The 11,301-nt window shown below is 36.4% G+C and overlaps 3 protein-coding genes and 1 long non-coding RNA gene across 4 annotated transcripts in view; 2 read left to right on the top strand and 2 right to left on the bottom strand.

Moving 5' to 3' along the window:
• Positions 1 to 138: 138 nt before the first annotated feature.
• LOC106868196 (histone H2B, gonadal) lies at positions 139 to 850 on the bottom strand. The gene has a single exon (XM_014913359.2). The coding sequence runs from the start codon at positions 797 to 799 to the stop codon at positions 422 to 424; it is 378 nt and encodes a 125-aa protein (XP_014768845.1). The 5' UTR covers positions 800 to 850; the 3' UTR covers positions 139 to 421.
• A 125-nt stretch (positions 851 to 975) lies between these two features.
• On the top strand, positions 976 to 1,851 carry LOC106868195 (histone H2A). Its single transcript, XM_014913358.2, has one exon. It carries the CDS (start codon positions 1,094 to 1,096, stop codon positions 1,469 to 1,471), a length of 378 nt encoding a protein of 125 aa, XP_014768844.1. The 5' UTR covers positions 976 to 1,093; the 3' UTR covers positions 1,472 to 1,851.
• Positions 1,852 to 10,280: 8,429 nt separating this feature from the next.
• On the bottom strand, positions 10,281 to 10,912 carry LOC128248886 (uncharacterized). Its single transcript, XR_008265027.1, has 2 exons — positions 10,764 to 10,912; positions 10,281 to 10,567 (listed from the first exon to the last, which is right to left on the bottom strand). It is a non-coding gene; the product is annotated as an uncharacterized LOC128248886 (long non-coding RNA).
• A 42-nt stretch (positions 10,913 to 10,954) lies between these two features.
• The window catches only part of LOC106868204 (activin receptor type-1), a 48,898-nt gene continuing 48,551 nt past the window's right edge, over positions 10,955 to 11,301 (top strand). Inside the window, exon 1 of the mRNA XM_014913366.2 lies at positions 10,955 to 11,063. Coding sequence (XP_014768852.1) covers positions 10,994 to 11,063 — 70 coding nt within the window. The 5' untranslated portion in view covers positions 10,955 to 10,993. The remainder of the gene's footprint in view (positions 11,064 to 11,301) is intronic.

Below are 11,301 nucleotides of genomic sequence, written 5' to 3'. Positions count from 1 at the left end.
AAAAAAAAAGTATTCGAGATGAAAAATTTAGGATAGAGCAGTTCATTATATCGACCCAGAAGTATGAATAGCAAAGTCGAACACAGCTGGATTTGAACTTAGAACGTGAAAGGCCAGCAAATAAAGAAAACGCTCTAATGATAGATTTAGTTTTTTATTACAACGTTAAAGATAAACATTTAAAATGATCTGAATTCATTGTAGATGAATAAAGTGTTATGATTATTGATTTCAAATATTTTACATTTCAGGAATGGAAAAAAAAAAGATAAATATAGATGAATGTTCAAATAGCTTTAAAATTTTTCGGACTTTGCTTAGCTCATATAAATGATAATTAGACCAAGTCGACTAACTTTGAAATGTTAAATGGCCCTGAAAAGGGCCGTTGTCAAAGACATTAACAGTAGAATAGTTTTATCTACTTGCTGCTGGTGTATTTGGTGACAGCCTTGGTACCTTCAGAGACGGCGTGTTTGGCCAACTCGCCAGGGAGAAGCAGACGGACAGCAGTCTGGACCTCACGGCTACTGATGGTTGAACGTTTGTTGTAGTGAGCCAAACGGCTGGCTTCAGAAGCTATTCTTTCGAACAAATCGTTGACAAAACTGTTCATGATAGACATAGCTTTGCTGGAAATACCAGTGTCGGGGTGGACTTGTTTCATTACTTTGTAGATGTAGATGGAATAACTTTCCTTCCTCCTTCTCTTACGTTTCTTATCACCCGAAGCTCGAGAAGATTTGGCCTTGGAAGCCTTCTTGGCCCCCTTAGAAGGTGCAGCAGGAGCTGGTGGCATTGCAGTTGTATATTGAATGTTACAATGTCAACAGCTTTCTCTCAGTATTTATATAAACTATGGTAGGCTCCAGACGAGTCTACTCTTACAAAGTAATTTTATTGGCTAAACGTCTTACACCACTAAATGATATCATGTGACCGATTGTAGCTCTCAATTTAATTGGTTAAAATAGTGATGACGTAAACAGATAGCGAGTTGAGCCACTTTATGCTTATTTAAGCCAAGTAAGCATTTTATTATTCTATTGTCATTAGCTTCGTGTGTTCGTGCTGTTATAATTACCTATAGAAAATGTCTGGTCGTGGTAAAGGAGGTAAAGTGAAGGGAAAGAGTAAAACCCGTTCATCCCGTGCTGGGCTTCAGTTCCCTGTCGGTCGTATCCACCGTCTTCTCCGCAAAGGAAATTATGCCGAACGTGTTGGTGCCGGAGCTCCAGTCTACTTGGCTGCTGTTATGGAATATTTGGCTGCCGAAGTGTTGGAATTGGCAGGAAATGCTGCCAGAGACAACAAGAAATCGAGAATTATTCCCCGTCATTTACAGTTGGCCATCCGTAACGACGAAGAATTAAACAAACTTTTGTCTGGAGTGACCATCGCCCAGGGTGGTGTTCTTCCCAATATTCAGGCTGTTCTTCTCCCCAAGAAGACCCAGAAGGCTTCCAGTTAATCTCTCCCTTGGAACTACAGCATATCGAAAATTTGGCTCTTTTTTTAGGACCATCTGTATTTATGGACGTTCTCGAGTTGATTTATGCGCTTGTAGTTGAGGAATGATTTTGGTCTGTGGAACGACTCTTGGAGTCGCAGGAAGAATAATTACAGCGCTTAAAGATACCAGAACTAATTTACTCCGTCTGTCGGAGGTAAGAGAGACGTTCATGTGTGAACAATGACTTTATTTCTGAATGTATATTTGCAGGAAGGTCTCTTTTGTAAATAACCAACATAAAATATTGTAATAAAACGATTTTTCATTTCATTCTATTTAGAAGAGATGGACCCTGTGCTAGTTATTTTAAACTTGTCAATAAATGATTATACATTTCAGCTTTTCGATTCATTATCCTTAAATCTTTTTTTTTTGACATTTTGTATGTCTTAAAATATATTTACAGTACTAAACTAAAATTGAATAGGCTTTCGTGACATTCTTTTTGAATGATATACGGCGATATTAACAGATTTATGATTAAAGGTGGTTAGACCTGTATAGATATATATATCTAGAATAATCTAATTGATATTAATAATTTATCGTGGCTGACTTGCAAGATAACTGTTGTATATTTCGTTCTAGTTTATCTTTCACTATCAAGCTATATATATATGCTTGTACACTCCTCGGTTTGTCCTGGTGTTGTTTTAAATCGAAATATTGTCATTAATGAGTTTCTGGTGAAACCGATTTTTTTTTTAATAAAAAGCAAGACTATGCAATCAATTATTCACAATTTAATGAAACGATATTATCTTGATTTTTATTTTTCATCAATATTAAGAAAAATTGGAGAGTATTATTACTCAAAATTGATATGTAATAGGCTAGAACTATGTTAATTTTTTTTGTTTTCCATAAATTGCATCATTTAGCTTTTCTTTTTTTTATTAATAAAAATTTCTTCACCTGTAATCGTCATCACCTTTTTGATAATCTGCAGGAATTTCATGAAAGGAAAAAAAAATTACAAAGTTGGCGAAGTGAAAATTAATACAACTTATTGTAAATTAATTTTCCAACCCTAAAAGAATAGTTTGTGAATGTGTGGCGGTGGAAGTTTGATTTTAACATCGTTTTTATTAAAAACTGAATTGTTCAACCTTAATTTTATGGATTTATCGGTTAATATAAAGATCTTCACCCGGGAACAAAAAACTTAGTTAAAAAAAATAAAAGACCGAACTTTTAAATTCATTTATTTAAAGAACATTGTTTCACCTGTGATGAATGATGTTTTAAAGAGAGCAGATCTTACTAGGAAATTATCTTGAGATCTGGAAGTTGACCATAAATTTACATTGTAACATTCCAACAGACTCGTCTTCAGCAGGTTTATTCATGTTTATTATTTCTGTTACCTGGTGAAAAGGAGAAGTCCTCCTCCTTGGTGAAAATAATAGAAATAATTGCTGTTAACATTGGCTAAGTCTACTCTGTTAATGATTTGTGTACCGAATGGTTTTCGTGTGAGCCAGTGCTGCTATTTATGAAAGGTAATTTGTGTGAATATATTTAGTGGTATATAGCTAATATTCTTTTAAAGTATTTGACACATGTGAAACTTGCATGTGCTAGAAATAGCAGTAAAACTCTGCCCTATATATCTTTTTTGAGCCCTGAAAGTGTCTAGTAAATCTTAATATGGGATTGAAAGCAGTATATACTCTGCTCTCGATTAGTATACAAAATGGATATCTTTGACCGTGATGGTCACTTCTTAGACTTGCTGACCTACAGATATCAAATAAAGACCAAAGTTGTTAAGCTGATAGTTTCCTAATGAGAAAAGTTTGAAGTAACTTGTAATCTGCGCCAGAAAGGGGAAAAAAAAAAAAAAAACGGTTCGCAAATTTGAAATGAATTTCAGATTAAAAAAAAATTTGTCTAAACGTTAAAATCTGTCTTCACATTCAAATTTATGAAGTTTTCTATATTTTGGTAGAATTAAACACTTTGTTTTAGAGAAACCATGGGGTTTCTTTTAGATTCTCCTTTGGCCAAACTTGTTTAAAGGCAACCTTTCCAGTTTCATTTCAACTCTTGGTTGCAGCTTTTGAAAACTAATCCCGGCTCAAACGTCATGCGTTTGAAAGCATTGTGATAGATGAGATTTGGCTGTTATTTCTAGCAACCCTTTCCCTCAGCTGAGTCCTAAAGGCAGTCTGATTGTCCAGTAAAGGAAATTAAATGAAAGTCTAGAAACACTACATTCTTGGCTCAAGAACAAACATTTGACCTATAAAATGGCATAAACTATCATTTAAAGGAAAAGCTTGTCCTTGATAGATTATCATCGAATAAAATTAAAACGCTTTAAAATTAATAAATCACATATTCTTAGGGATACAGTGTAAGGTCCCTAACGACGTTAAATCTGTTTCTAAATTTTAAATTTGATTTTCAAGATTCTTAATGTGAACTTGTGTGTTGACAGGCTTTGTATTCCGAGAGGCTCATTATGCCAATAATACAAGCGCTGTTTCTATTTCACTTCTTTTTATTTATCAACTGGTTAATTATTTAACCAATTAACTGATTGATCAATCAGTTGGTCAGTTGTCTCCCTATAATTGCATCAGCCACTTAAAGCCTAGACACCATATACCAACACACTAACTCTTTGAAGTCATCCTCCGAACTTGTTTCTCTGGACAACAGCAAGAAAACAAACGCTTCTCAAATTCGCAGCAAATATTGATATTCTCCAAAGCTCAACTGAGGCCCTTAAGGTAGTGTTTCTTTCATATCTAAGATAGTATTGCTATTGTAGGTTGACACCCAAAACCGCATTCACGAAAGGATCAACTTTCCGATTGGTACAAAGTAATTCAAAAGACCTACTCCAGCCGTTGATCCACTGATTAGCTCTGTCTCCTCTCTCTACCACTACTCTAATGTCCTCTGCTCCACGGAACCAGCTGGGCTCACGCCCCTTCTGTTCCGATCCCTTTCAACTCTTATCGGTTAAGGTGTTTGGTTCACGCTCGTGAGTTCGATAGCCAGTGGCGTGTTGTGTCCTTGTGCAAGACACTTTATTTCTCATTGCTCCAGTCCACTCAGCTAGCAAAAATGAGTTGTACCTGTAATTCAAATGACCAACCTTGTCAACCTGAATCTCCCTGTACAATAAGGGTACACGTCTCTGGAGTACTCAGCCATTTGCATGTTAATGTCACGAGCAGGTTGTCCCGTTGTTCGGATCAACTGGAACACTCATCGTCGTAACCGACGGAGTGTCAGTCTTTTTTTTTTGTAATCTCCTGACCTTGTGTCCAACTCCAACCCTCTTGGCCAACCACTGATCAGGATGCCCAGATCTCTGTCTTTCCGGTAGGTGTTGATATCGAAGTTCAAAACCGAAACCTATCTATTTCAGTGGTCTACCCTAATGCTCCTCGACTTGTTTTCACTTGCGGTACGCTTATGCTTTTTTTCAAAATTCGGTGGCACACCTGAACTAAAAGTATAGGGGAAAAAATTATATTCGGGTTACACATTGCTGCACACCTAGCGTCATCTCGTGAGACACCAGTGTGCTGCGGCATACCGGTTGCGGAGCATTGGTCTAGATTAGAAAAAAGCCCCGCAGAAGCTATGGGTGCGACCCCTTCGGACCCAGCAAATAGCAAAAAAAACAACTTTCTATTGATCCTGTGAATAATTTTCCACCTTGAAATTTTGATCCTAGTCCAATGTCTCACTTTCCTGAAACCATTTCGTTTTTCGCTTTTTTTTCCGTCTAACACCTTCCTACAAGTCTCGACCTGCTAGAAATGGCAGCCGAATATCCTTCAAAAGATGGTACAGAATAGACATTTTAAAGAAATATAGAAGCGTTAATTATTGAAATAACTCTTAAATATTTATTAAAAAAAAAGTATCGAAAGTCAAGATGAAATAATTCTAACGAAATATTGTTCACTAATTGGTAAAAGTGATGTAGCTGCTCTATGGGGAGTGGGTTGACAAGCTGAAGTGCAACTGTTGAAAAGTAAAATTGTTTTGGTGAAGACGAAAATGAATATCACTGAACTTTTTAATAAAATTTCATTGAAATAATAGACTTTAGAAGATACCTGTTGTGACTTGTCTAAGTAAATATATTGAACAATGTTGACGCTAACAAACTTAGTTACCAAGTGGTTGAAAGACCATTGCTAAACAATATATAGTGTTTAATTATTAGTGTGTATACAGTACACGGTAATCTTTCGGTCTATGATCACAAACTGAAGGTTTCCAACATCAGATATTTCAATTTTGCCAAAGAAAAAGGCTTTATAAATTTTCAGTTTTCTCGACTTACTAAACTTTTGATTTTTAACTATTTTTCGAAAAAAATGTGAAGGGTGGAGTGGGAGATTCCACCCTTAAAAATACGGAGATGACGATTCTTAAAAAAGAAATCTTTTTTTCAGTATGTAAAACGGTGAGGAAAAGTAAAAATAAGTTCTACTTAGAAATGGAAGTTATTGTAGATAAAAATTGTCTTTAGTTGGTTAATTTCTTAGTTTGCTGGTGCATGAAGTGATTTTTAGATAAGTGAAGGATGTAATGAACTAGATGACAAAAGAAGTGGCACTTGTGTGCAGAGAAGAAAAAAAAGCCAGGGTGTACTTCGCTGTTGGACCGTTGGAACCCAATCCCTGCTTGTTTGAGTTAAGATCGGGCATTTTGTTTTCTTCTTCATGAGCACTCTCATGTTCCTCAGTGTACAAAGACATTAACCAAAATAAAGCCAGTTTATTTTCCTGTCTACTTTTTCCACCACAGATATAAGGAGAGTTTCATGGTGATGTTTTTTTAGGTCACCTCTTTTGTTAGCTGTATTATTTGAATACCAAGTGCAAAGAATCCTACACTGTAACCTGACCTTTAAGAGATTTCAACTAAATCTTTCTCAAAAAATATTTAAATATGTAGGTGTTTGTGTGGTAAGACATTTGCTTCCCAACCTCATTGTTCTGGGTTCACCCCACTGCATGGCACCTTGGGCAAGTGTCTTCTACTATAGCATTGAGCTGACCCAAGCTTTGTGAGTGAACTTGGTAGATAGAAACTGAAAGTGTTGGTGTGTTTACATCCCCATAAGTCAGTAGTTCAGCAAAATAGAATAAGTACCAGGTTTTACACAAAAAATATGCACTGGGTCAATTCATTTGACCAAAAATTCTTCAAAGCATGGCCACAATCTGATGACAGACGCAAGTAAAAGATAAGAGATTCAGGATAAGCTAATACTGAATGTGATATGCATCATGGTCATAGTTTGATTGCTATTTGAACCGTGTGTTCACATCATGAAAATATCTCCTAAGGTGTGTGGATGCTGTCAGGGAAGCTATGAAGCAGGTTCTGAAGCCCCTTTAAAGGGAAGTGTCTTACAAATTAAAAAAAACAAAAAACAAATGTACAATCAAGGCAGTGCTCCAGTATTGCCACAACCAAATGACTGAAACAACTGAAAGAATAAACACCAGCAAACATCGTTTAAAAATTTTCTCATATTGAAGGAAAGAAAAAAAAACAACCCAGTAATGGTGACAGCAATGACAAAAGTTGGAAACAGCATTATTTATCTGTGTTCCAAGCATCATAGATCAACCGAGAGCATATTTAAAAATAAATACTTCCTGCACAAAAATAAATTTTGTTAATATGACACAAAAAAAATTACAGATTAGAAGCGTTAACCAGTGATATGCACAAATATAAACTAACTGCCAGCTCAAATGTGCTTGATACATATTTGAACCTATTGTCCAACATGGAAGGTAAATGTTAAATGAAGAAGAAGAAGAAGAAAGCCACTGTATTTTGTCATGGAGAAAAATTCTTGCTGTTGACAAATAGGTGTAAACACACTGGATCAGGTTGAAGTGCTTCCTACGTAGAGAGATAGACACATGAATTTCAGAGTAGTTATATCTTCTCTTCAGCATTAAACTCTGGAAAGGGAGGCACTGGTCATACCCTTTCACATTAAAGATGACCTTATAACATATATGAAACATTTGCATTTAATATATAAATATCATAAAGACAGAAAAAACGCTTCTTATCATTTTGCCTGGGATGTTAACGGTTTTGCTAACTCACTGCTTTAACATAATCTTTAATAGTACATGCAAATTTCTGTGTGTAAGTCAACATGACTTCCTGGGTTACAGACTCAGCCCTCAGGGGTGGAATTTACCCCAACAAGTGGCACATTTTACAGTTAGAGTAAACCCATGAGTGTTTCTATATCACTTTTGTCCACTGGCCTTGTACCACAAATTCAGATCATTTTTAGTTCTTGCAACCAACAGAATGGGAACCGAAGAAATATAGGCAATGCAAGAAGGAGAGCAAACAAGCTGGAGATTGGTTGCAAGATTTTCTTTTACTCTTTTATTTGTTTCAATCATCAGATTGCAGCCATACTGTAGCACAGCCTTGAAGAATTTTTAGTCAAGTGAATCGACCCTGGTACTTACTCTATCAGTTCCTTTTTGTCAAACCACTAAGTTAGCTAAGTTGCAAGGATGCTAACACACCAACACCAGTTGTCAAGCGGTAGTGGCAGACAAAGACACACACACATAAATATGACAGGCTTCTTTCAGTTTCCATCTATTGAATCCACTCACAAGGCTTTGGTCAGCCCAGAGCTATAGTAGAAGACACTTATCCAAGGTGCTACACATACTATGGAAAATGAACATTAAATGGCAATGATGATGATGATATTGATGGACCATCACTGATCTCTTCCACCAACACTCTCACCTGATAATACTAATCGATTGTGTCACTCACAAACATCATCTTCAGGAGAATCTTCATGCATATGAAACCTGGCACAAAACCACACCCAACTCAACACTAATCCCCACTCCCAGTTGAGGGGGTTCTTATCTTGCAAGGAACTTGTTGATCCTGTCAGTGTTGGTGCCATGTGAAAAGCACTGGTGATGGTGCTGTGTCAAAAGCATTGGTGATGGTTCTATGACTCAATTTTCCTATTTTAAAGCGATCCAAATTAAAATTTTTCATCAAAATTTCATATTAATTTATGTCCAAAACATCAACTAATTCCTTTCTACTATAAGCACAAGATCTGAAATTTTGGGGAAGAGGGTAGTTGATTTCATCAACCCCAGTGCGTAACTGGCACTTTGACCCTGAAAGGATGAAAGGCAAAGTCAATCTCCGTGGAATTTGAACTCAGAATGTAAATATGGACAAATTGCTCGGCAGCATTTTGTCCAGCACAGTAATGATTCTGCCAGTACACCACCTTGCACAAGCTGACGAATGACATTTATTTTACTAAATTCTTCGTTATTTACAAAATTAATTAAAGCAAAGCAAGAACAGTTAATCTCAGCAAGTTGTTCCAATCAACCTCTCCCACCACCACCATTAGCGTAAGGGAGGGGCTGAAAACGCTGGGGCCACTGTTACTTCTTTCTCGTGATTAACTGCAGAGATATCTCTTGATGGTAGTAGCTACAGAAATGGGTCGGTAGTGATGATTATGGTGTGCTGGTGGTATTAGTGGTTATTAAAAGCATGTCAACTCACTGTTATCTGGTGGTTTACATGATCCAGCAACAGTGTATACAGTTTCTATTGTTGTGTGATAATCTTTTCTAATCTAGGCACAAGGCCTGAAATTTTTGGGGAGGGGATGAGTCGATTAGGTTGACTCCAGTACACAAACTGGTACTTAATTTATTAATCCTGAAACGATGAAAGGCAAAGTCAACCTCAGCGGAATTTAAACTCAGAACGTAAAGACAGATGAAATACCGCTGAGCATTTCGCCTGGGGTGCTAACGTTTCTGCCGGCTTGCTGCCCTATTGTTGTGTGATAATTGACTGTAGATGTTTGACAGAGACTGCAGTGTGAGGATAACAATTGCAGTTGCAAAGAAAACTGTGATGGGAACTGTAGTGATGAGCAGGGTTTAGTCTGTAGCAATGCAGTGGTAGTCTCAGTATTATGAATGAAACTGGTGGTTGTATATACAGAAATATAGTGACAGCTGTAGTACTGTTTGGGATGTTTTGATATGACTGTAGTGGTGTGTTAATGGTTGGGATGATCTTAGTATAGGTTGCAGTGGGACGTGTAGCAGAGTGGTGATGGCCCCTAGCTGTATTGTAATAACTAGAATGATCAGTTAGTTATGCGAGAGAAACATGAAAATGTCTATGATATTGTTGTGTTGTAGCAACTGTAATTCTATTGTAGTAGTACCTGTCATAGTATTATGTTGAATGTGATGTTGTTTTAGTGAATGTGGTACTGTGTGCGAGATGAGGTGGTTGCAGTGGTACTTAACAATGTATTTGTGGTTGTAAGATGTTGATTGCTGTAGTAGAGGTTCCCAACCTTTTCACTACCATGGACCCCTTTTATTCAAATGAGTTTTCCCACCGACCCCAGGATACTGAAAGGTCTGCCAGCTTAACATGTTCACGGACCTGCTATAAAAACATCTCTGGTTATTAAAGAAGGGTTTTGTTAGGGGAGTGGACCCAGAAGTTGCTGTTTGCAAACAGCAGCAGTAATTTTCTTCAGCTGAATACACGTCATTGATTGGTTAAAATTACCCAAATACGACTTTAACATGAAATAACTTCTAAAATACAAAATTTTGTCAAAAACATTAAGAGTAAACCCTGTTCTATGTGACACACTCTACAAGTATCCGACGTTTCAAAGTGTTTAGTTAAATAAAATTAATAAAAAAATCTGGCTGTCAAATTGAAAAGATCCTATTTTTTTTATTTATCATTTAATCGATACTAGACGGGATACAGTCTATGTAAAAAAAAAAAAAACTTGGGTTATAAAGGATAACTGGCAGTAGTGAGTGAAAAAGTTGATAAATCCATGGAGAGAATGGTAATTATAAATAGCAAAAGTAGGACATTTCAGATTTTGTATAGAATGATTTTTCTTTGATGAGGAAAACATGAGTAACCAGTAATATATTGGTCTCAAAGTAAATGGTTTTACATTTGTCATTTCCAAACTGCATTCATTATCCTCTGGAAAAGAAACAAAATACATAATAAAACTACAGTTGTTTTTAAGGCAACAAACAGATGCAATAAAATAATATAATAAACAATTAGAACTATATGTATGATTCCTATTATTCAGATATGGACAAATTTCCAATATCTTAAAGCAAACTTGGATCATTAAACGAGGGAAAGGTGCACGCCAGCATTAGCATATTACGTTTAAGTTTGTTTTCTAAGTCTGCTATTCTCTTCAGCTCTATTATATCTTTAAGATTACGTATCTTGCATAGGAATATATTCAGTTAATATATCGTCTATGAAAAGACTGTCTGGCATATTAACACTGACAAAAGTCTACACAGAATGGCTGCCGCCGACTCCGGAAGCTTTACACGCAGCCGCGCAATGACTTGTGGGAGAAATATTTGTCAGTTTCAGTAAGCTATCATGGCGGACTTTGTTAATGTATTTTGTGTGCAGCTGGTTATTTGGTTGTTGCATGTGTATGACACCTTAGGTAAGTGGCTTTTCCAGTGGATCCAGAAACCCTTGAGTAGCTATCCCGCTAGTGATTCCTAAATCTTCTATCTATTCTCGTGCATTTCCTTGTTTTCTTTATTCCTTTTCAGCCGCATCGTTGTGTACACACACACACACACACACACATATATGTATATATATGAGGGATGTTTGTATGTGTTTTTACCGAACGAACAAAAATGTTTTTGCATAAGCTGATTGGAAAAAGAAAAAAA

This window comes from Octopus bimaculoides, chromosome 10 (genome assembly GCF_001194135.2).
Source record: "Octopus bimaculoides isolate UCB-OBI-ISO-001 chromosome 10, ASM119413v2, whole genome shotgun sequence".
Taxonomy (NCBI): domain Eukaryota; kingdom Metazoa; phylum Mollusca; class Cephalopoda; order Octopoda; family Octopodidae; genus Octopus; species Octopus bimaculoides.
The sequence above is the reverse complement of the archived record's forward strand: the minus strand, read 5'-3'. Positions and strand labels throughout refer to the sequence as shown.